Source organism: Sturnus vulgaris, chromosome 35, assembly GCF_052056855.1.
Source record: "Sturnus vulgaris isolate bStuVul1 chromosome 35, bStuVul1.hap1, whole genome shotgun sequence".
In the NCBI taxonomy this organism is placed as follows: Eukaryota; Metazoa; Chordata; class Aves; order Passeriformes; family Sturnidae; genus Sturnus; species Sturnus vulgaris.
Window position 1 is genome coordinate 273,182 of NC_142277.1, and position 22,554 is coordinate 295,735.

The window sequence follows — 22,554 nt, forward strand, 5'->3', positions numbered from 1 at the left end:
CCCAATTCCTGTTCCGGGACCCCCCAAATCAACCGGACCCCGCCCCCCCCGAGGGTCCCAATCTCCGGACCCCCCCCCGGGACCGATCTCGAACCCCCCGAGGGTCCCGGACCGAACCCCACCCCCCCTCCGGTGGCCGATCCAGGACCACCCCCCCCGGCCATTCCAGCCCCGGGACCCCCCCCCAGGACCGGACCCCACCCCCCAGTGACCGATCCAGGACCCCTCCCCGGCAATCCCAGCCCCCGGGACCCCCCCCCCAAACCGAGCCCCGACCCTCCCGAGGGTCCCAACCGCGGGACCCCCGCCCGAGGGCGGACCCCGCCCCTCCCGGGGGTCGCATTCCCGGACCCCGCCCCCCCGGGGGGTCGCATTCCCGGGATTCCCCGTTCCCGGTGACCCATCCAGGGGGTCTCAGCCGTGGGACCCCCTCCACCAAAATCCCCTCGTCCCCCCCCCCCGCCCCCTTTCCCCCCCGTACCTCGGCCCGGGCGCCCGTCCATGGCCGCCGCTGCCGCGCCCTCCGCACCCACCGCGCCGAGCCCCCTCCTCGGACACGCCCCCTCCGCCCTGGCCACGCCCCTCCGAGACCACGCCCCTCCCTCTCACACCCCTCTGTGGGACACGCCCCCTCCCAAAATACCCCCGTGGGACACACACCCTTTTTTTGCACACGCCCCTTTATGGATTATCACACACGCTCCAAGCCACGCCCCACTATAAAGCCACGCCCACATCACGCCCCTTTATGACCACGCCCCCAAATACTCACACGGGATACGCCCCCATCCCGCCACACCCTTCCTCGAAAACCACGCCCACTTCCTCACCACGCCCCCTGTGGTCACGCCCCATTGTGGGCGTGGTCTGATTCAGGTCACAGCCCTCACCTGGGCAGCCACGCCCCCACCCAAAGTGACCACGCCCACCCCGATGATAAAACATCCCCGCTTCATTCTTTGGCCACGCCCCCTTTGGGCACGTGTCACTCACGCCCACAAAACACCGGGCACGCCCCCCCCACCGGGACCCCCAAAATTCTCTTTGAGCCCCTCCCAAAATTTCCCCTGAGAGCCAAAATCCTGAGACCCCTCAAATTCCCCTGGGACCCCCAAAATCTCACTGAGTATCCCCAAATCTGCCCCGAGACCCCCCAGGTTTCCCCTGGGACCCCCCCCAAATCCTCCCAACTCCCCCCCAGAGCCTCCCCAAATTCCCCGGGGACCCCCTCAAACCTCTTCCCTATCCCCCCGGAGCCCCCAAATTCCCTCGGAGCCCCCCAAAATCGCCTCTGTCACCCCCTAAACTCCTCTAAGACCCCCAAAATCCCCTCTCGGAGACCCCAAACCCCCTCTGAGATCCCAAAAATCCCCCCCGGATTCCCCCAAATTCCCCTCTGGGGACCCCCAAAATTCCCCCGGGACTCCCAAATTCCCTTGAGGCCCCGCCCCTTCCCAAGACCACGCCCCCTTCCACATAACCACGCCCACCTCGCAATCCCATTGGCTGTCGGCCCCGCGGTGACCGGAAGTGGTTCGGCCCCCCCCTCCGTGACCCGGAAGCGCGGCGGAAGCGGCGGGAGCGAGAGAGCGGCAGCCATGTGAGAGCGGCGGGGGGAAAACGGGGAAAAAAACGGGAAAAACGGGGAAAAACCGGGGGAAAACCCAGGGGGGAAACGGGAGAAAAAAAACAGGAATGGGGAGGAGCGGGAGAATCGGGAGGGAAAGGGGAGCAGGGGCCGAGCGGGGGGGAACCGGGGAGAGGCGGAACGGGGGAATGGGGGGGGAACGGAACGGACTGGCCTGGGCCTGTGCTCGTTTTTGTCGCCGTCCTGGTCCTGTCGCTGTCTCCAAACCTGTTCTGGTGGCCCCAAACCTGTCCGGTGTCCGTAAAGCTGTCCCCATCCTTGTCCTGTGTCCCCAACCTGTCCCGGTGTCCCCATCCCCTGTCGTGTCCCCAACGTCCCCCTGATGTCCCCAATGTCCCCAGGACCCTGCTGAACGAGCCCAAGAGCGAGCTGACCCCACAGAACGATCTCCCTGTCCCCGTGTCCCCACACTCCCCTGTTCCCACATTGTCCCCATGGTATCCTGGTGTCCCTGTTGTGTCCCCACGATGTCCCCAACGTCCCCCTGGTGTCCCCAACGCCCCCCTGGTGTCCCAGGACCCTGCTGTACGAGCCCAAGAGCGAGCTGACCCCACAGAACGATCTCCCTGTCCCCGTGTCCCCACATTCCCCTGCTGTCCCTCTATCCCGGTGTTATCCCGCTGTCCTTGTCGCGTCCCCACGATGTCCCCAACGCCCCCCCGGTGTCCCCAACGCCCCCCCCGGTGTCGCCAGGAGCCTGCTGAACAAGCCCAAGAGCGAGATGACGCCCGAGGAGCTGCAGAAGCGCGAGGAGGAGGAGTTCAACACGGGCCCGCTGTCGGTGCTGACGCAGAGCGTCAAGAACAACACCCAGGTGCTCATCAACTGCCGCAACAACAAGAAACTGCTGGGCCGCGTCAAGGCCTTCGACAGGTGTGCCTTCCCTGGCCCCAGGGTCCCCAAGGTGTCCCCAAGGTCCCCAGGGTGTCCTCAGTGTCATAAAGGTGTCCCCAAGGTGTCACCTGGGCCTTGGACTGGTCTGTCCCCAGGGTCCCAAAGGTGTCACCAGGATCCCAAAGGTGTCCCCAGGGTCCCCAAGGTGTCCCCACAGTGTCCTCAGTGTCACAAAGGTGTCCCCAAGGTGTCACCAGGGTCCCCAAGGTGTCCCCAGGGTGTCCTCAGTGTCATAAAGGTGTCCCCAAGGTGTCACCTGGGCCTTGGACTGGTCTGTCCCCAGGGTCCCAAAGGTGTCACCAGGATCCCAAAGGTGTCCCCAGGGTCCCCAAGGTGTCCCCACAGTGTCCTCAGTGTCACAAAGGTGTCCCCAAGGTGTCACCAGGGTCCCCAAGGTGTCCCCAGGGTGTCCTCAGTGTCATAAAGGTGTCCCCAAGGTGTCACCTGGGCCTTGGACTGGTCTGTCCCCAGTGTCCCCAAGGTGTCCCCAGGGTCCCAAAGGTGTCCCCAAGGTGTCCTCAGTGTCCCCAAGGTGTCCCCAGGGTGTCCCCAGGGTCAGCTCAGTGTCCTCAAGGGCTCCCCTGGGCCTTGGACTGGTCTGTTCCCAGTGTCCCCCAAGGTGTCACCAAGGTCCCCAAGGTGTCCCCAGGGTCCCCAAGGTGTCCCCAGGGTCCCCAAGGTGTCCCAGGGTGTCCTCAGTGTCATAAAGGTGTCCCCAGGGTCAGCTCAGTAGCTTGAAAGACTCACCTGGGCCTTGGACTGGTCTGTCCCCAGGGTCCCAAAGGTGTCACCAGGGTCCCCAAGGTGTCCCCAGGGCCTGCTCAGTGGCTTGAAGGACTCACCTGGGCCTTGGACTGGTCTGTCTCAATGTCCTCAGGGTCACCAAGGTGTCCCCAGGGTCCCAAAGGTGTCCCCAAGGTGTCCTCAGTGTCACAAAGGTGTCCCCAGGGTGTCCCCAGGATCAGCTCAGTGTCCTCAAGGGCTCCCCTGGGCCTTGGACTGGTCTGTCCCAATGTCCCCAAGGTGTCCCCAAAGTCCCTGCAGTGTCCCCATGGTGTCCTCAGTTCTCTCTCTCCCTCTTCTCCCCTCAAATCCCATTTTTTTCCCCGCAAATCCCATTTTCCCCCCCCAAAATCCCCATTTTTCCTCCAAATTTCCCATTTTTCCCCTCAAAAATCCCATTTTTTCCCCTCAAAAATCTCCATTTTTCCCCCAAGTTTCCCATTTTTCCCCCCCAAATTTCCCATTTTTCCCCCCCAAAATCCCATTTTTCCCCCCCAGGCACTGTAACATGGTGCTGGAGAACGTCAAGGAGATGTGGACCGAGGTGCCCAAGAGTGGCAAAGGCAAGAAGAAATCCAAGCCTGTCAACAAGGATCGCTACATCTCCAAGATGTTCCTGCGGGGGGACTCGGTCATCGTGGTCCTGCGCAACCCCCTCATCGCTGGGAAATAGGGGAGAACCTTCCAGAACCTTCCAGGACCTTCTAGAGCCTTCCAGGACCTTCTAGAACCTCCTGGATCATCCCAGAACCCCCCAGAGCCATCCCAGAGCCATCCCAAAATCCCCCCCAAACTCGGTCATCGTGGTCCTGCGCAACCCCCTCATCGCTGGGAAATAGGGCAGGACCTTCCAGAACCTTCCAGGACCTTCTAGAACCTCCTGGATCATCCCAGAACCCCCCCAGAGCCATCCCAGGGCCATCCCAAAATCCCCCCAAACTCGGTCATCGTGGTCCTACACAACCCCCTGATCACTGGGAAATAGAGCAGGACCTTCCAGAACCTTCCAGGACCTTCTAGAGCCTTCCAGGACCTTCTAGAACCTTCTGGATCATCCAGGGCATCCCAGAACCCCTCCAGAGCCATCCCAGAGCCATCCCAGGGCCATCCCAAAATCCCCCCCAGGCTCGGTCATCGAGGTCCTGTGCAGCCCCTTCATCACTGGGAAGTTGGGCAGAACCTTCCAGAACCTTCCAGGACCTTCCAGAACCTTCCAGGACCTTCTAGAACCTCCTGGATCATCCCAGAACCCCCCCAGAGCCATCCCAAAATCCCCCCCAGGCTCGGTCATCGTGGTCCTACACAACCCCCTGATCACTGGGAAATAGAGCAGGACCTTCCAGAACCTTCTAGAGCCTTCCAGGACCTCCTGGATCATCCCAGAACCCCCCCAGAGCCATCCCAGGGCCATCCCAAAATCCCCCCCAGGCTCGGTCATCGTGGTCCTACACAACCCCCTGATCACTGGGAAGTTGGGCAGGACCTTCCAGGACCTTCTAGAGCCTTCCAGGACCTTTCCAGAACCTTCTGGATCATCCCAGAGTGGCTCCATCGTCGCTGGGAAGTCGGGAATTCTCCCTGGGAATCATCCCTGGATCCTTCTGGAAGCTTCTGGATCTGTCCAAGACCTTCCAGGACCCTCCTGGATCCCTCCAGGACCCACCAGGACCCCCCTGAATTCCCTCAGGACCTTCCAGGACCCTCCTGGACCCTCCAAATTCCCCCAGGACCTTCCAGGACCCTTCTGGATCCCCCCAGGACCTTCCAGGACCCCCCTGAATTCCCCCAGGACCTTCCAGGACCCTTCTGGATCCCCCCAGGACCCCCCTGAATTCCCCAGGACCTTCCAGGACCCTTCTGGATCCCCCCAGGACCCCCCTGAATTCCCCCAGGACCCTTCTGGACCCCTCTGACTCTTCAGGACCCTCCCCACCCCCCTCATTCCCAGCAGGATTTTGGGGACAGGGAAGGATTTTGGGAAAGTCCCTGAGGCAAAAAAAAAAAAAAAAAAAAAAAAAAATAAAACCTGGTTTGGTCCCGGTGTCACCTCCGTGTGTGTCCCCAAATTTGTCACCCCCCATCCCAAAAAAAAAAACCCGACAGAGACCCCTCCCCAAAGCATCCAAAGGTGTTTTTTTTATTATTCCCAAAAAAATCCCAAAAATAAAGAAATAAAGGACAGGGACAGGACACCACGGGAGGGGGGAGGGGAGAACAGAGGAGCTGTGCCTGAATTTTGGGAGGGGGAGGGAGGGAGGGGAGGGGTCCAGGACCCCCCCTCAGATTTTCTTCCTCTGTGGCCGCACCCTCGGGAAGAGCTGGGGAGAAAAGGGGAGGTGAGACCCCCCCCCCAAAAAAAAAAAAAATCCAATCCCAAAAAACATCCCAAGGTCATGGAGGGGCTTTGGGACCACCCCCCAAAAAAAATCCCAGTCCCAAAAACCCCCCCAAGGTCATGGAGGGGATGTGAGACCCCTCCCCAAAAAAATCCCAAAACCCTCCCAAGGTCGTGGAGGGGATGTGGAAGTTGTGGGACCCCCCCCCAAATTCTCTGTGCCCTATAGGACCCCTCCCCAAATCCTTCAGCCCCTACAGGAGACCCCTGGGACCCCCCCCAAAAGGATGTGGGGGCTGTGGGACCCCCTCCCCAAAAGCACCAAGAGCCCAAATAATCCTACAGGACCCCTCCCCTATGGATTTAACCCCTCTAAGACCCCTCCCCAAATCCTCCAGCCCCCACAGGAGACCCCTGGGACACCCCCTGACCCCTGAGACCCCCTGAGGCTGTGGGACCCCTCCCCAAATAACCCTATAGGACCCCTCCCCTATGGATTCATCCCCTCTAAGACCCCTCCCCTATGGATTTAACCCCTCTAAGACCCCTCCCCAAATCCTCCAGCCCCCATAGGAGACCCCTGGGACCCCTCCCCGACCCCTGAGACCCCCTGAGGCTGTGGGACCCCTCCCCAAATAACCCTACAGGACCCCTCCCCTATGGATTTAACCCCTCTAAGACCCTTCCCCAAATCCTCCAGCCCCCATAGGAGACCCCTGGGACACCCCCTGACCCCTGAGACCCCCTGAGGCTGTGGGACCCCTCCCCAAATAACCCTACAAGACCCCTCCCCTATGGATTTAACCCCTCTAAGACCCCTCCCCAAATCCTCCAGCCCCCATAGGAGACCCCTGGGACCCCCTCCCCGACCCCTGAGACCCCTCCTCACCCCAAAATAATTGCGGGGCACGTATCCCTCGTGGCCGTAGAGGGACCCCCACCACCAGTCCAGCTCCTCGGGGGGCTCCCGGCGCAGAACCGTCACCGGTTCCCCCTCCCGGAACGAGAGCTCGTCCCCGAACTCGGCGCTGTAATCCCAGAGCGCGTACACGACGCCGCTGTTCAGCACCCCCATGCCCTGCTCCACCTCTGCCGGGACCCCAAAAATCAAAATTGTTACCCCAAAACCGCCCCGAGACCCCAAAACCCACCCGGTATCACCAGAGTGATAGAAACCCAAAATGTCCCCAAATATCCCCAAATGTTCCCAAATCCCCAAATCCTGACACGTCCCCCCTGTTCAGCACCCCCATGCCCTGCTCCACCTCTGCGGGGACCCCAAAAATCCGAATTGTTACCCCAAAAATCCGAATTGTTACCCCAAAACCGCCCCGAGACCCCCCAAACCCACCCGGTATCACCACAGTGATAGAAACCCAAAATATCCCAAAATATCCCCAAATGTTCCCAAATCCCCAAATCCTGACACGTCCCCCCTGTTCAGCACCCCCATGCCCTGCTCCACCTCTGCGGGGACCCCAAAAATCAAAATTGTTACCCCAAAAATCCAAATTGTTACCCCAAAACCGCCCCGAGACCCCCAAACCCACCCGGTATCACCAGAGTGATAGAAACCCCAAATATCCCCAAATGTTCCCAAATCCCCAAATCCTGACACGTCCCCCCTGTTCAGCACCCCCATGCCCTGCTCCACCTCTGCCGGGACCCCAAAAATCCGAATTGTTACCCCAAAAATCCGAATTGTTACCCCAAAACCGCCCCGAGACCCCAAAACCCACCCGGTATCACCACAGTGACCCCAAATGTCCCCAGCTCCTCCCAGCCCCTCTCCCAGTGCTCCCAGTCCAGACCAGTGAGGTAACTGGAGCAGTCAGATCACACCATTAACTCCCAGTATGCCCAGTTCCCAATCCCAGTATCCCCAGTTCCCCATATCCCCATACCCCCAGCCCCTCCCAGTCCCTCCCAGTCCCTCCCAGTCCATACCAGTGAGGTAACTGGAGCAGTCGGCGTAGCCCTCCCGGTACGGGTCACACCATTAACCCCCAGTTCCCCATATCCCCCATACCCCCAGCCCCTCCCAGTCCCTCCCAGTCCGTACCAGTGAGGTAACTGGAGCAGTCAGATCACACCATTAACCCCCAGTATGCCCAGTTCCCAATCCCAGTATCCCCATTTCTCCATACCCCCAGCCCCTCCCATCACTCCCAGCCCCTCCCAGTGCTCCCAGTCCCTCCCAGTCCGTACCAGTGAGGTAACTGGAGCAGTCGGCGTAGCCCTCCCGGTACGGGTCACACCATTAACCCCCAGTTCCCCATATCCCCCATACCCCCAGCCCCTCCCAGCCCCTCCCAGTCCATACCAGTGAGGTAACTGGAGCAGTCGGCGTAGCCCTCCCGGTACGGGTCACATTTCTCCACGGCCAGGCTGCCGTCGCTGCCGGTGGTGGCGAAGATGGCGGCGCCGTGACGGACCAGGGCCACGCACACGGCGGTGTCATTGCAGGAGGCTGCGCAGTGCAGGGGGGTCCTGGCGACAGGGGGGACCCCAAAAATCAGAAACTGCACCCCAAAATCAGAGACTGCACCCCAAAGTCAGGGATTGACCCCCCAAAGTCAGGGACCCCCCCCAAAAGCAGAGACCGGGACCTCCCAAAGTCAGGGACCAGCCCAGGGGTGTCGCTGGGGTCTGGTGGTGGGGAATGAAAGGTTGGGGTCCTGTCCTCCCGTGTCCCCAACGTCCCCGTGTCCCCCATGTCCCAATGTCCCCCCGTGTCCCCAATGTCCCCAATGTCCCCCCATGTCCCCAATGTCCCCCCATGTCCCCGTGTCGCTGTCGCACCACCCGTGGCTGTCGGGGTCCTGTCCCCCCCGTGTCCCCAATGTCCCCCCCGTGTCCCCAATGTCCCCCCGTGTCCCCAATGTCCCCGTGTCCCCGTCGCACCACCCGTGGCTGTCAGGGTCCCATGTCCCCAATGTCCCCAATGTCCCCCCGTGTCCCCATGTCCCCAATGTCCCCCCCATGTCCCCAATGTCCCCCCATGTCCCCAATGTCCCCCCGTGTCCCCGTGTCGCTGTCGCACCAGCCGTGGCTGTCGGGGGAGTTGACGTTGGCGCCGCTGGCGATCAGGAAATCCACGATGGCGTAGTTGGCGCCGCAGATCGCGTTGTGCAGCGCCGTGATGCCCTCGTCGTTGGGCTGGCTCGGGTCGTTCAGCTGGGGACAGCGGGTTGTCACCTCACTGCCACCCCGGGGACACCCCCGATGTCCCCCAGCCCCGCTGTCCTCACTGTCACCCACCCCTGTCCCTGTTCTCGCTGTCCCCACCCCTGTCCCCACTCTCTCTGCCATCCCCACTGTCCCCAACCACCCCCAGGGTCCCCACCCCGCTGTCCTCACTGTCCCCAAGCTCCTGTCCCCAGTCTGCACTCCTGTCACCACTGTCCCCACCTGTCCAGTGTCCCCCACCCCATCCCCACTGTCCCCAACCCACTGTCCCCACTTGTCCCCACGCCATCCCCACCCTCTGTCCCTGTCCCCACCATCCCCTACCCCTTCTCTGTGTCCCCACTGTCCCCAACCCCCTGTCCCCTGTCCCCACCCTCTGTCCCCACTGTCTGCAGTCTTGTCCCCAGTGTCCCCACCTGTCCCCAATGTCCCCAACCCCCTGTCCCCAAACCCTGCCGCCACCTGTCCCCACTGTCCCCATCCCTTCTCCGTGTCCCCCACTTTGTCCCGTGTCTCCCATCCATCTCCACTCTCCTCCCCCATTGTCCCCGCTGTCCCAGTGTCCCCGCTGTCCCCAGTGTCCCCATTGTCACCTCTGCCACCGCCTGCTGCACCACGTCGAGCTCCCCGGTCAGGGCGGCGTCCAGCAGCAGCACCAGGGGGTTCAGGCGGACCCGGGCCCCGGGGCGGCGCCGGGGGGAGGAGGGGTCGCGCAGGGCCGAGCGCAGCTCCTGCGACATGGGGACATTGGGGACATCACCGGCGACACCCCCGGATATTGGGGACATCATCCCGGGACACAGCAGGGACATTGGGGACATCCCCGGGACATTGGTGACATCACCGGGGACACCCCCCGGGACACCGCAGGGACATTGGGGACATCACCGGGGACACCCCCGGGACATTGGGGACATCACCGGATGTTGGGGACACCCTTGGGGACATCACTGGGACACCCCGTGGACCTTGGGGACATCAACCCGGGGAGCTTGGGGACACAGAGGACACCGCCAGGGCACTCCAGGGGACAAGGACACCTCGGGGGGGGTCTCAGGGTGACAGGGACACCTCGGGGGGGTCTCAGGGGGACAGGGACACCTCGAGGGGGGGGTCTCAGGGGACAGGGACACCTCGGGGGGGGTCTCAGGGGACAGGGACACCTCGGGGGGGTCTCAGGGGGACAGGGACACCTCGGGGGGGTCTCAGGGGACAACGCCACACCCTGAATGTCCCCCCCCACCCCCCTTTTTTTCCCCCCCACTCACCGGCACCTGCCCCGCCCCAACCGAAGCCACCACCGGTGCCACCACGGGCGCCACCGCGGGCGAGCTCTCCACGGAAGGAGGAGGAGGAGGAGGAGGAGGAGGTGACAGCGACAATGCCACCTCCAGGGCGCTGTCCCCCGCCGTCCCCGGGCGGTGCAGCAGGCGGGTGATGAGCTGCCGGTACTGGCGGCACCGGGTGGGCACCGCGGCGGGCCCGGGGCTCTGCTCCATCGAACCGCGCCGCTTCAGCGGCCGCGGCATCTCCGCCAGAACGCGGGCGACCTCCTGGAACTCGGGCACCCTGCGAGCCTCGGGGGGCAACAGAGGCTGAAGCCGCGTGGGGCTCAGCGGCCGAGCCGGGCTCAGCTCGGGGGGTCCCTCCGGGGGTCCCTCCGGGGGTCCCTCCGGGGCTCCCTCCGGGTCCGAGCCCCGCAGGAGCCGCTCCAGCTCCGCTTCGGTTTCGGGAGGAGCCGCTCCGGGAGGGTCCGGGGGTGAGGGGCGGCCTGGAAATGGGGAGGGGGATAAAGGGGAGTGAGGAGAGCAGTGGAGTAATTGGGGAAGACCCCGATAATTGGGGGAATAACTAGAGGAGACCCCCGGAATAATCAAGAGATACCCTCGGAATAATTGGGGGAAAAATTGGGGGAGACCCCCCGGAATAACTGAGGGAGACCCCAGGAATAATCGGGAGAGACCCCTGGAATTGGAGGAAAAAGTGGGGGAGACCCCAGGAATAATCGGGAGAGACCCTCGGAATAACTGGGGGAAACATTGGGGGAGACCCCTGGAATAATTGGGGGAGACCCCGGAATTGGGGGAATAATTGGGAGAGACCCCCGGAATAATTGGGGAGGGGAGCGGGAGAAGGTACAGGGACCCCTTCCCAAATTGAGTGGGGAAGGAAAGAAATCCCATGGACCCCTCAAATTGGGGAGGGGGGGTGGGATGTCACATAGCGGACCCCTCCCAAAATCCCCTTTTCACCCCCCTCAAAACCCCCAAACCCCTCCAAAATCCCCTTTTTACCCCCCCCGAGAGCCCAAAATCCCCTTTTTAACCCCCCAAATTTTCCCCAAATCCCCTTTTTACCCCCCAAATCCCCTTTTAACCCCCCAAATTTTCCCCAAATCCCCTTTTTACCCCCCAAATCCCCTTTTAACCCCCCAAATTTCCCCCAAATCCCCTTTTTACCCCCCAAATCTCCCCCAAATCCCCTTTTTTACCCCCCAAATCCCTTTTTTACCCCCCCAAATCCCCTTTTTTACCCCCCCAAACCCCTCTCACCTTCCCCCCCAGCCACGGCGGGGTGGGCGGGGGGCAGCGCCGGCAGCTTTTGGGGTGACCCCCGTGTCCCCCCCGCGGGGGGGGCGAGCAGGGGAATCCCCCTGGGCCCTCCCCCCGCCCCCCCCTGTTCCCAAAACGCGTTTTGGAGCTTGAAAATCATGGAGAGGGGGAGGGGCTTGTGGCGGGGGGGTCTCCCGGCCGGGGGGGGCACGGGGATCCGCGACACCGGCTGCTGGCACAGGTGCCACCCCCTGGGCAGGGTCCCTGGCCGCGGGGGGCGACCGGAAAAGTGACGACCCCGCCCCTCCTCCTCCTCCTCCTCCTCCTCCGTCCTGTCGTCGTTCCAGGGGGGACATTTTGTAATTCCGGGGTAACGTGGCGCTGTGACCCCCGAAAATGCTGTCCTGGATGGGGAGGAAAGGGTTAAAACTTTTTTTTTTTTTTTTTTTTTTTTTGGGGGGGGGGGTTGATCCCCAAACGGAGCCCCCCCCACCCTAAAAAAAAAAAAAATTAAAATAAATTTAAAAGTCGAAGCTCACCTTGGCCGGCCCGGCCCCGTCCAGGCTGGATTCTCTCCACAGCCCCAGCGGGGGTCGCGTTTGTCCCTCGGGGGTCCCTGGAAGGTAGGAGGGGGGGACATGGATATTGGGACCCCTCCCCAAATGGTTTTAATTTCCGAAAAAGGCTCAGATCCCACCACCCACCTCCCAAAAAAAAAAAAAAAAATCTGGAGGGTCCTCCCTATTCTAACCCCCCCAAAAAAAAGGACCAAGAGTCCCCAAAAGTTCTGGACCCTCCCCCAAAAAATCCCTAGAACCCTTTGTTCAACCTAAACCCCCTCAAAAAGCCCCCAGACCCCCCCCAAAAAAAAACCTTGGAACCCCCTCCCCATCCTAAACTCCCCAAAAAAGCCCCCAGACCCCCCCCCAAAAAAAACCCCAAATCCTTCATAAACCCCATAACCCCCATCAGGTGCCAGCCCCACTTTCCCTGTGCCACCCCCCCGGTGTCCCCCGATGTCCCCAGGTGTCCCCAGGTGTCCCCAGCCCCCCCAGCCCCCCTCTCACGCTCGAAGCCCCCCGAGCCGGGCGCTTTTTTCTCGTAAGCCACGTCCAGGTCGGACTCGTTCCAACTTTTCTGTGGCCTCCGTTTGATGCCGAGGTCATCTGGGGGGGGGTTGGGGACAGGGGGACAGGGGTCAGGGACACCCCCAGACAGGGCCGGGAACACGGGGACAGCGCTGGGGACACCCCAGGATGGGTTGGGGACAGCCCGGGAGGGGTTGGGGACACTTTGGGAGGGGCTGGGGACACCCCAGGATGGGTTGGGGACAGCCCGGGATGATTTAGGGACATCCCAGGAGGGGTTGGGGACACTTTGAGAGGGGTTGGGGACACTTTGGGGATGGGTTGGGGACACTTTGGGATGACTTGGGGACACTTTGGGATGGGTCAGGGACAGCTCGGGATGGTTTGGGGACACTTTGGGATGATTTGGGGACACTTTGGGATGATTTGGGGACACCCCAGATGGCCCAAACCCCCCCCCCCCCAGCACAGACCAGCCCCTCCCCCCTCCCCATGTCCCCCCCCGTGTCCCCCCCCATATCCCTCCCATTGTCCCTCCAATGTCCCCCCCCGTGTCCCCCCCGTGTCCCCCCCAATGTCCCCCCCGTGCCCCCCCACTGTCCCCCCCATGTCCCCCCCGTGTCCCCCCCAATGTCCCCCCCAATGTCCCCCCCGTGTCCCCCCCGTGTCCCCCCCAATGTCCCCCCCAATGTCCCCCCCAATGTCCCCCCCGTATCCCCCCCAATGTCCCCCCCGTGTCCCCCCCGTGTCCCCCCCAATGTCCCCTCAATGTCCCCCCCGTGTCCCCCCAATGTCCCCCCCGTGTCCCCCCTGTGTCCCCCCCATTGTCCCCCCGTGTCCCCCCCAATGTCCCCCCCCCGCCGTGTCCCCTTACCCTGAGCCCGGAAGGTTCCGGGGGGGCCGCTCAGGGACGGGTACAGCCCCTGCACCTCGTACGGGGGAGGGGCCGGGGGTCTCTCGGCCAGGAACGCCCCCCCCGCCCCCTCCCCCGGCCGTGGGGACCCCCCGAGCCCCCCCAGCAGCTCGTAGGGCCGGAGGGGCCGTGGGGAGGGGGCTCTGCCCCCCCCCGAGCTGGGCACCGCCAGCACCTTGGGCCGGGGGGAGGGGGAGCGTTCATCCCCCCCCAGGAAATGGGGAGGGGGTCTCGGCGAGCTGGGGCGCCCCAGAGGGTCCCCGAGCCCCCCCCCCAAATCCAGGCTGTCACCGAAGCTGCGCCGGCCCGAGCGGCTCCTGCCGGGGCTGCTTTGCTCCTGGGCACGAGGGGGTTAAAAGGGTTGGGGGGGGGTCACAGCGAGGATTTTGGGGGGTGGGAGGGGATGTGGGGGGGGGTGGGGGGTCTCACTTTGGGGGGGGGTCCCGGCCCGTCGGTCCAGAGGGACTCGAGCTGTCGCGACAATTCGTCCACTTTGGCCACGGCCGTGTCCAGCTCCACCTGCTTGAGGTCCATGTGCTGCATGGCCAGCGCTGCGGACACGGGCGGCGACACGGATTGGGGACAGGGGACACGAGTGGGGACACGGATTGGGGACGGGGGACACGGATTTGGGGTGGGGACACGGGACACGGATTGGGGACAGGGGACACGAGTGGGGACAGGGGACACGCATTGGGGACAGGGGACACGCATTGGGGACACGGATTTGGGGACACGGATTGGGGACGGGGGACACGGATTGGGGACAGGGGACACGGATTGGGGGACACGAGTGGGGACAGGGGCGGCGACACGCATTGGGGACAGGGGACACGGGTGGGGACACGCATTGGGGACAGGGGACACGCATTGGGGACACGAGTGGGGACACGGGGGGCGACACGGATTGGGGACAGGGGACACGAGTGGGGACAGGGGACACGCATTGGGGACAGGGGACACGCATTGGGGACACGAGTGGGGACACGGGCGGCGACACGCATTGGGGACAGGGGACACGCATTGGGGACGGGGGACACGGATTTGGGGTGGGGGACACGGATTGGGGGACACGAGTGGGGACAGGGGACACGGATTTGGGGTGGGGGACACGGGTGGGGACAGGGATTTGGGGCGGGGGACACGAGTGGGGACACGGATTAGGGACACGGATTGTGGGACAGGGGACACGGATTGGGGGACACGGATTTGGGGCGGGGGACACGAGTGGAGACACGGATTGGGGACAGCGGACACGGATTGGGGGACACGGATTGGGGACAGGGGACAAGGATTTGGGGTGGGGGACACGAGTGGGGACACGGATTAGGGACACGGATTGGGGGCGGGGGACACGGATTGGGGGACATGGATTTGGGGGACACGGATTTGGGGCGGGGGACACGGGTGGGGAGAGGGGACACGGATTTGGGAGGACAGGGGTTGGGGACACAGAATTTGGGGTGGGGGGACACAGAATTTGGGGAGGGATCACACAGATTTTGGGACTGGGGACACACAGAATTTGGGGTGGGGGGACACAGAATTTGGGGAGGGGTCCCCCAGCCCCGCTCACACTGGAAGGTGAGGTCCAGCAGGTCCTGGGCGCTGCGCAGCCGCTCGCTCGCCATTGTCACCTCCTGGGGGGGACATTTGGGGTCGGGGGGGGCTTGGCTGGGATTTGGGGGGGGTCGGGGGGGCTCAGGAGAAGATTTTGGGGGGATTTTAGGGCGGTTTTTGGGGGGGTATTTGTATTTTTGGGGGGGTTCTTGGGTATTTGAGGAGGGGACAGGAGGGTCCAGGACTTTCGGGGGATTTTAGGGAGGTTTTTTTTGGCGGGGGATCCAGGACTTTTAGAGGGATTTTAGGGCTTTTTTTGGGGGGTATTTGCATTTTGGGGGGGGGTCTTGGGTATTTGAGGAGGGGACAGGAGGGTCCAGGATTTTGGGGGGATTTTAGGGCTTTTTTTGGGGAGGGGTCCAGGACTTTTAGCGGAAATTTTAAAGCGTTTTTGGGGCGGTTCTGGATGGAGTTTAGGACGGGGAGGGAGTTCCAGGCTTTTTTTCGGGGGGTCGGGGACACTTCGGGGACCCCTTGGGGATATTTTGGGACCCCCTGGGACCCCTTGGGGACCCCCTGGGACCCCCCCCCAGCCGCCATCCCCTGGGAACGCCGCGGGCGGGGCGTGTTGGGACCCGCTCGGGGCTCGTCAGCGGCGGCAGCACAACAGTAATTAGCGCTAATTAATCCATCGGGGGAGCGGCCTCCGCCCACCCCCCGGGCCAGGGCCCTGCTGGGCCCCCCCTCACCCCGAGAAAATGGGGGCGGGACCCCCTTTTTGGGGGGGGTTTCCATGGGGGGAGTGGGAGGGACGAGGGGGATTTTTGGGGGGATTTTTTGGGGGATTTTGGGGAGGGGGGAGGAATTTGGGGGGGTGGGAGGGGTCTGAGCGTTGGATTTGGGGGGGTCTGGGGGTTTGTGGGACCCCTCCCCTGAATTGGGGACACGGCCAGGGGATGGGGGGACAGAGCCCGGGGTGTCACCCCCACCCCCCAGCACCCCAAATCTGAGTCGGGGGGTCTGGGACACACCCCCAGCACCCCAAATCCCACCCCAGCACCCCAAATCTGAGTCGGGGGCTCCGGGACACACCCCCAGCACCCCAAATCCCACCCCAGGACCCCAAATCTGAGTCGGGGGCTCCGGGACACACTCCCAGCACCCCAAATCCCACCCAGGACCCCAAATCCCACCCAGGGGTCCGGGACACACCCCCGGCACCCCAAATCCCACCCAGGGGTCCGGGATCCACCCCCAGGACCCCAAATCTGAGCCGGGGGTCCCAAATGTGCTCCCCAAACTCCCCTGGGACCCCCAAAACCCACCCAGGGGTCCGGGATCCACCCCCAGGACCCCAAATCTGAGCCGGGGGTCCCAAATGTGCTCCCCAAATTCCCCTGAGACCCCCAAATCCCACCCAGGGGTCCCGCCCATGGGGGTCGGGACCTCGGGGGGTCCCCGAGGGGGTCTCGGGGGGTTCCCGGTGGGTCCTGGGGGTCCCCGAGGGGGTCCCGGTCAGTGCAGGGGGGTCCCGGTGGGTACCTAAATGTTCCCGGTGGGTGCTGGGGATGCCGGGGGTACCGAAGGGGTCCCGGTGGTCCCGGAGAGTCCCGGGCAGTATCTAAGGGGTCCCGGTGGTCCCGGGCGGTACTTGAGGGTTCCTAAGGGGTCCCGGTGGCACCTGAAGGTTCCCGGTGGTCCCTAAGGGGTCCCGGTGGTCCCCGGGCAGTACCTAAAAGGTTCCGGTGGGTCCTGGTGGTCCCGGTGAGTCCCAGCGATACCTAAAGGGTCCCGGTGAGTCCCGGTAAATCCCGGGCAGGTTCCGGTGGGTCCCGGTTGTACCTAAGGGGTTCCGGTGAGTCCCGGTGGTACCGAAGGGGTCCCGGTGAGTCCCGGTGGAACCTAAGGGGTTCCGGTGAGTCCCGGTGGTACCGAAGGGGTCCCGGTGAGTCCCGGTGGTACCGAAGGGGTCCCGGTGAGTCCCGGTGGAACCTAAGGGGTTCCGGTGGTCCCGGTGGGTCCCGATGGTACCGAAGGGGTCCCGGTGAGTCCCGATGGTACCGAAGGGGTCCCGGTGGTCCCGGCGGTACCGAAGGGGTCCCGGTGAGTCCCGGTGGTACCGAAGGGGTCCCGGTGTCGCTGGCGCGTCCCTGCGGCCTCTCCGCCCAATTCCAGAGCGCTGGGTCACGCGGGGGAGGGCGCGGGGGGGGCCGCACCCTGCGCCCCGGGGTGCCGGGGGTGGGGGGCAGATCCCAAAAACCGGGGGGGGCGGGACCCGCGGGGAGAGAGCGGATCCCACGGGAGGGGGACCCCAAAAACGGGGAGGATCCCACGGGAGGGGGACCCCAAAAACGGGGAGGATCCCACGGGAGGGGAGAGCCCAAAAATGGGGAGGGGGGATCCCACGGTGGGGGGGGGGGGCGTGGACGGATCCCACGGGAAACCAATCCCGGGGTGGGGGGGGCGCGTCCCACGGGGAAAAGATCCAAAAAACAGGGGGGAGCCCCACGGGGGGGGGGGGGGCGGATCCCATGGGGGGGGGGGAGGGTCCCACAGAAAGGGTTCGGATCCCAAAGTGGGGAGGGGGCTCACGGGAAAGGCTCGGGTCCCTCGGGGGGGTCCCACGGGAAAGGCTCGGGTCCCTCAGGGGGGGGTCTCCGTTCCCACCGGGGGGGTCCCGACACCCAAATTCCCTCCCCCCCCCCCCCTCCCCGGTACCTGTAGCTCCGCTCCTCCCAGCCACGCCCCCGCCCGTCCCGTCCCGGTGCACGCCGGGAGCCCGGATCTCCCCCCCACCCCCCCCCAATCTCAGCCCCGCCCCCCCGGTGCCCCCCGCCCCCCCCGGGCCCGGTTTCCCCCCCCTCCCCGTTCCCCCCGGGCCGGGGTCGTTCCGGGGGTCTCTGTACCTTTAAATGCCGCCGGTGTCCCCTGCGGCGAGGCCCCGCCCATGCCCATTTATGGAGACAATGGGCGTGGTCTGCGGGGAAACCGCGCCCCTTTAGCCCCGCCCAGGACTGTACCAAGTGCGTGGCGGGAAGGGGGGGGCGGAGCCAGGCGGGCACGCGGCGGCGGCATGGACGGTGAGGGGGGGGATTTTGGGGACATTGGGGGGATTTTGGGGACATTGGGGGGATTTTGGGGACACTGGGGGGACATTGGGGACACTGGGGGGGTCTGGGGGTGATGAGGAACACGAGGGGACTCCGGGAGACATTGGGGACAGGGGGACATGGAGCGGATGGGGATGCGAGGGGGGACACGGGGACATGGAAAGGGGACTTTGGGGACACTGGGGGGACTTCGGGGACATTGAGGGGACTTTGGGGGGACATTGGGGATACAGGGGGGAGTCTGGGGATGATGGAACGCGGGGATGTGGCAGAGATTGGGGACAGGGGGATGCGCAGGGGGACACCGGGGACACGGGGGGGACACGGAGGGACCACTGGGGACACTGGGGGGACTTTGGGGACATTGGGGGGGGTCTGAGGGACATGAGGGGACAGTGAGGACAAGGAGGGGACATTGAGGGGGTCTGGGGGATATGGGAGGACATGAGGGGTCTAGGGGACATTGATGGGGACCCTGATGGTGACATTAATGGGGACGCTGAGGGTGACCCGGGGTGGCCCCGGGGGTGACACACGTGTCCCCAGGGCCACCGCCGCGGTTCCAGTGTCCCCCCGAGTTCGAGGCGGTGGCCGGGGGGGTGGCCCTGGCCCGGGGGGAGCCCTGCACGGAGCTGTGGCTGATCCGAGCCCCCGCGGACTTCTGTCCCCAAAGGTGACAATGGGGACATGGGGGGGGGGACACGGGGGGGACACGGGGGTGGCAGTGTCGTGGGTGGGGGGGGGGTCACAGTGACAATGTGGGGGTCCCCGTGTTACTGGGGGGGGGTCCCGGTGTCACCAGACGGTGACAATGACAGTGGGGGGGGGGTCCCAGTGTCACTGGGAGGTGACAATGACAATGAGGGGGGTCCCAGTGTCCCCAGACGGTGACAATGACAATGTCCCCCCCTCCCCCAGCCTCGAGGGCTGCCCCGTGCCCCTGAACGGCCTCGAGCGGCTCCGGACCCCCCCGGCCGGCGACAATGACAACGGTGGCGACAGTGACAAGGACACCAAGCTCTACGTCCTGCGGGGTGGCCCGGGGGGAGGGGACTGTCCCCTCCTGCTGTCCCCTGTGTCCCCCGAGGGGTCCCTGGGCTGTGCCCCCCCCCTGCGGGGGTCCCTGACCATCACCCAGAGCTTCGGGACCCCCCCGGAGCCCCCCCCCGTGGCGAGGAAGAGGAAGAAGACGAAGGTGACAGCGGAGCTGGTGGCACCTGGGGACACGGTGACATCGGAGGGGACAGTGCCACCCGCGGGGACAGAGCCCGGAGAGGGGCCGGGACCCCCCCAGGACACCTTGGTGGCCCCCGAGGAACCCGAGGTGGCCAAGAGGAAGAAGAAGAAGAAGAAGCACAAACGGGAGGAGCAGGAGTGACCCCGAGTGTCACCTGTGTCACCTTTGTCACCACTAAACGTCATTTATTGCCAAAAACCGGGATTTGGGGGGATTTGGGGGGATTTTGGGGCTCATCGGGGGGTCTTGAGGAAAGGCTCGTGCAGGACATCAAAGAGTCGCTTGGCCTGGTTGGGGACAGAGGGACAAGAGAGGACACCGGGGTGTCCCCGGATGTCCCCAAATGTCCCCAGCTCCGTCCCTTTCCTGTGCCACTCACCTTTTGGGGTCCCACGCCGGGACAAAGGGACAAATCCTCACGGGACGCGCCCGCCACGGCCGCCAGCGACTGCGGGGAGGGGACACGGAGGTGACAAAGCTCTGGGGGTGGGGGGGGGGGGAGGTCACAGAGTGGGGACACCCCGGGGGTGGCACGTCCCCAAGTGTCACTCACCCCAAAGGTGCCCAGCAGGCTCAGGGCGTCGGTTTTGTTGACGGATTTGACGCTGGTCAGGCAGTCTGTCACCTGTGGGGAGGGTCAGGGAACACCTGGGGACACCTGGGGGGTCAGGGGACACTTGGGGACACTCGGGGACACTGACCCGGGACAGGAAGTCCTGCTCCACGCGCTCCTTGAGCAGGTCCGGGGGTTTCTGCTCGTAGGATTTGAAGGTCTCCAGGTACCTGCCGGCCTCCTCCGCACTGTGGGGACATTTGGGGACGTTTGGGGACGTTTGGGGACAGTGGGGTGGCAGCAGGGGACACGGGGACACGGGGACAGGCCGTACCTCCAGGCCAGCAGCAGCGTGCAGTCAGTGAGGAGACACACCTTGGCCAGGTCCTTGAGAGCCCGGTGGGGGTCCCTCTGTGGGGACAGGTGAGGGGACAGGTGAGAGGGGACAGGGACAGGTGAGACAGGTGAGGGGATAGGGAAAGGTGAGAGAGATGACGGGGCACAGGACAGGGACAGGTGAGGGGACACGGAATGGGGACAGGTGAGGGAAGGGGGACAGAGACAGGTGAGGGGACAAGCAGTGACAGTGACACAATGACAAAGCCACCTCACCCACGCCCACCTGGATGAGCACAGGGAGGGGACAGGGGTGGAGGAACACAAAGTGGCAATGACAGGGAGGGGACACAGAGTGACAGTGACAAGGTGACAATGCCAAGGTGACAATGCCAGTGACACCTCACCACGTCCACCTGCAGCAGCAGCACCTGCAGGCCGAAACTCCGCCCCAGCACCCGGAGCCGCTCGTGGATGTAATCGGGGTTCAGGTGATGATACCTGAGACTGGGGGGGACAGGGACACTCAGGGACACCTGGGGACACCTGAGGGGACACCAGGGAGCACCTGAGGGGACACCTGGGTACACCTGGGAAACTCAGGGACACCTGGGAGTACCCAGTGACACCTGGGGACAGCTGAGGGGACACCTGTGCGCACTCAGGGGACATCTGGGACACCTGGGGGGACACTCAGCACACCTGGGTACACCTGGCACACCTGGGGACCCCGCTCACCTGAGGAAGAGGGACAGCGAGGGGAAACCTGGCACACCTGGGACACACCTGGGCTCACCTGAGGAAGAGGGCGCAGCTGCTCTGGCCCAGGACGTAGTCGGGGACGATGTCCCCAAATTCCCACGGGACGTTGCGGATGAACTTCAGCACCGGATTGCCGCGCTGGGGACGGGCCCGTGTCGCGACATGAGCACCAACATCGCGATATCGGGGGACAGAACCCCCCCCCGTGTCGCGATATGAGCACCAATATCGCGATATCGGGGGACAGAACCCCCCCCCCCAATGTCGCGATATGAGCACCAATATCGCGATATCGGGGGATAACCCCCCCATGTCGCGATATGGCCCCGCCCACCTGGCGCGGGCTGACGATGATGCTGCTGCTCTTGGTGCCCGGTTTGAGCACGGGCAGGGCCGGCACCTCCCGGTTCTGGTCCTGATCTCGGTTCTGATCCCGGTTCTGGTTCTGTTCCCGATCCCGGTTCTGGTCCCGCTCCCGCTCCCGCTCCCGCTCCCCGTGGCTCCGGAGGGGTCCCGGTGGGGCCTTCCCGGTGCCCCCCGAGCCCCGCACCACGAACTCAGCGTAAGAACCGGAACCGGGCGGGATCGGAACCGGCACCGGGACCGACACCGGTGGGGTCGCGGCAGAAGCTCTGAACAGCGACGGGACCTGGCGGGGGCACCGGGACCCCTCCGGTCACCGTGGGGACACCAGGACACCCCCGGGGACACCGGGACCCCTCCGGTCACCGTGGGGACACCGGGACCCCTCCGGTCACCATGGGGACACCGGGGTCACCCCCCCTCCCTGTTCCCGGTCCCCCCCCGTCACCGCCGGTACCGGGGGATCCTCGGGACTCTCCTGTCGAAGCGTGAATCGGCGCCGCTTCCCCCCCGCTGCCGCTGCCGGTACCGGCTCGGTGGCGGCTCCGGGATTCGGGTCCGGCTCCGGCTCCGGGTCCATGGCGGGGTTCGGGGGGATCCGGGGTCGGTTCCGGGAAGTCCCGGGGGTCCCGGGGTCGGTTCTGGGGTCCCGGAGCCGCCGCGCGCGCTCCGGTACCGCGGAAGGGGCGTGGCCTCCTCCCTCGCTCACGATTGGACCGCTGAGCTGTCAATCAAACAACGGCCGCGCGCCCCCTTTCCCGCCAATAAGAAGGGGCGGGACCGCCGCGCGCTGGTGGGCGGGGCTATAGCGCAAAGACCACGCCCCCCTCGGTGTGACAATGACAACCTGGGGGTCCCAAACCCCCCCCCCCCCGTGTGACAATGACAGCCTGGGGGTCCCCGAGGGTCCCAAACCCCCCCCCGTGTGACAATGACAGCCCGGGGGTCCCCGAGGGTCCCAAACCCCCCCGTGTGACAATGACAGCCCGGGGGTCCCTGGGGGTCCCAAACCCCCCCCGTGTGACAATGACAGCCCGGGGGTCCCTGGGGGTCCCAATCCCCCCCCACCCCGTAACAATGACAGCCCGGGGGTCCCCGAGGGTCCCAATCCCCCCCCACCCCGTAACAATGACAGCCCGGGGGTCCCCGAGGGTCCCAAACCGCCCCCGGTCCGGGATGTGGCAGCGAGAGGGACCCCGGGAACACGAGGGGGACACGGGGGGCGAGGAGG

The 22,554-nt window shown here is 64.6% G+C and overlaps 4 protein-coding genes across 26 annotated transcripts; 2 read left to right on the forward strand and 2 right to left on the reverse strand.

Annotated features, from left to right (window-relative positions):
* The first annotated feature begins 1,541 nt into the window (after window positions 1–1,541).
* On the forward strand, window positions 1,542–5,371 carry LOC148220546 (small nuclear ribonucleoprotein Sm D2). 17 transcript variants are annotated; one of them, XR_015798747.1, is made up of 5 exons: window positions 1,547–1,600; window positions 2,342–2,521; window positions 3,824–4,016; window positions 4,193–4,225; window positions 4,423–4,610. XR_015798747.1 is itself a non-coding variant. In XM_088155209.1 (4 exons), coding segments are annotated over exons 1-3 (357 nt in total). In that variant the 5' UTR covers window positions 1,547–1,598; the 3' UTR covers window positions 3,999–4,036; window positions 4,692–5,371. The 17 variants fall into 17 exon arrangements, 16 of the variants coding, with proteins under 16 accessions (XP_088011324.1, XP_088011335.1, XP_088011338.1 ...); XM_088155209.1 differs by lacking the exons at window positions 4,193–4,225; window positions 4,423–4,610 and adding an exon at window positions 4,692–5,371 and having other exon boundaries at window positions 3,824–4,036; XM_088155212.1 differs by lacking the exons at window positions 4,193–4,225; window positions 4,423–4,610 and adding an exon at window positions 4,839–5,371 and having other exon boundaries at window positions 3,824–4,026.
* A 67-nt stretch (window positions 5,372–5,438) lies between these two features.
* PPP1R13L (protein phosphatase 1 regulatory subunit 13 like) lies at window positions 5,439–17,921 on the reverse strand. 4 transcript variants are annotated; one of them, XM_088155184.1, is made up of 14 exons: window positions 16,695–17,363; window positions 14,979–15,042; window positions 13,832–13,953; window positions 13,364–13,739; window positions 12,469–12,567; window positions 11,941–12,017; window positions 11,709–11,805; window positions 11,402–11,671; window positions 10,118–10,620; window positions 9,443–9,580; window positions 8,704–8,837; window positions 7,984–8,150; window positions 6,550–6,749; window positions 5,439–5,643 (listed from the first exon to the last, which is right to left on the reverse strand). In XM_088155184.1, exons 2-14 carry the CDS (start codon window positions 15,031–15,033, stop codon window positions 5,605–5,607), a joined length of 2,277 nt encoding a protein of 758 aa, XP_088011310.1. In that variant the 5' UTR covers window positions 15,034–15,042; window positions 16,695–17,363; the 3' UTR covers window positions 5,439–5,604. The 4 variants fall into 4 exon arrangements, with proteins under 4 accessions (XP_088011310.1, XP_088011308.1, XP_088011307.1 ...); XM_088155182.1 differs by lacking the exons at window positions 5,439–5,643; window positions 6,550–6,749 and adding an exon at window positions 17,869–17,921 and having other exon boundaries at window positions 7,990–8,150; window positions 11,402–11,805; window positions 16,695–16,804; XM_088155181.1 differs by lacking the exons at window positions 5,439–5,643; window positions 6,550–6,749 and adding an exon at window positions 17,681–17,716 and having other exon boundaries at window positions 7,990–8,150; window positions 11,402–11,805; window positions 16,695–16,804.
* Window positions 17,922–17,999: 78 nt separating this feature from the next.
* On the forward strand, window positions 18,000–19,450 carry POLR1G (RNA polymerase I subunit G). The gene is made up of 3 exons (XM_088155167.1): window positions 18,000–18,042; window positions 18,619–18,745; window positions 18,991–19,450. Exons 1-3 carry the CDS (start codon window positions 18,036–18,038, stop codon window positions 19,448–19,450), a joined length of 594 nt encoding a protein of 197 aa, XP_088011293.1. The 5' UTR covers window positions 18,000–18,035.
* A 9-nt stretch (window positions 19,451–19,459) lies between these two features.
* On the reverse strand, window positions 19,460–22,165 carry ERCC1 (ERCC excision repair 1, endonuclease non-catalytic subunit). Of its 4 annotated transcripts, none has more exons than XR_015798743.1 (9): window positions 21,781–22,164; window positions 21,295–21,609; window positions 20,995–21,098; window positions 20,601–20,705; window positions 20,197–20,273; window positions 20,011–20,110; window positions 19,863–19,934; window positions 19,689–19,757; window positions 19,460–19,596 (listed from the first exon to the last, which is right to left on the reverse strand). XR_015798743.1 is itself a non-coding variant. In XM_088155166.1 (9 exons), the coding sequence occupies exons 1-9, from the start codon at window positions 21,901–21,903 to the stop codon at window positions 19,543–19,545; spliced, it is 1,014 nt and encodes a 337-aa protein (XP_088011292.1). In that variant the 5' UTR covers window positions 21,904–22,161; the 3' UTR covers window positions 19,460–19,542. The 4 variants fall into 4 exon arrangements, 3 of the variants coding, with proteins under 3 accessions (XP_088011292.1, XP_088011291.1, XP_088011290.1); XM_088155166.1 differs by having other exon boundaries at window positions 20,606–20,705; window positions 21,781–22,161; XM_088155165.1 differs by having other exon boundaries at window positions 19,460–19,757; window positions 20,615–20,705; window positions 21,781–22,165.
* Between the last annotated feature and the right edge of the window lie 389 nt (window positions 22,166–22,554).

Bases quoted from the DNA above. Each gene is read 5' to 3' on its own strand.
- LOC148220546 (XM_088155198.1), top strand. The intron at 2,522-3,823 runs GTGTGCCTTCCC...TTTCCCCCCCAG, and splicing joins CGCGTCAAGGCCTTCGACAG to GCACTGTAACATGGTGCTGG.
- PPP1R13L (XM_088155184.1), bottom strand. From the start codon at position 15,033: ATGGCGAGCGAGCGGCTGCGCAGCGCCCAGGACCTGCTGGACCTCACC. The intron at 8,151-8,703 runs GTGCGACAGCGA...CCCTGTCGCCAG, and splicing joins TCCCCCGACAGCCACGGCTG to GACCCCCCTGCACTGCGCAG. The intron at 5,644-6,549 runs GTGAGGAGGGGT...TTTTCTCCCCAG, and splicing joins TGCCCCGCAATTATTTTGGG to CTCTTCCCGAGGGTGCGGCC.
- POLR1G (XM_088155167.1), top strand. The intron at 18,746-18,990 runs GTGACAATGGGG...CCCCTCCCCCAG, and splicing joins GCGGACTTCTGTCCCCAAAG to CCTCGAGGGCTGCCCCGTGC.
- ERCC1 (XM_088155164.1), bottom strand. From the start codon at position 21,903: ATGGACCCGGAGCCGGAGCCGGACCCGAATCCCGGAGCCGCCACCGAG. The intron at 20,706-20,994 runs GTGAGCCCAGGT...TGTCCCCCCCAG, and splicing joins AGCTGCGCCCTCTTCCTCAG to TCTCAGGTATCATCACCTGA. The intron at 19,758-19,862 runs GTGAGTGACACT...CCCTCCCCGCAG, and splicing joins GCCTGCTGGGCACCTTTGGG to TCGCTGGCGGCCGTGGCGGG.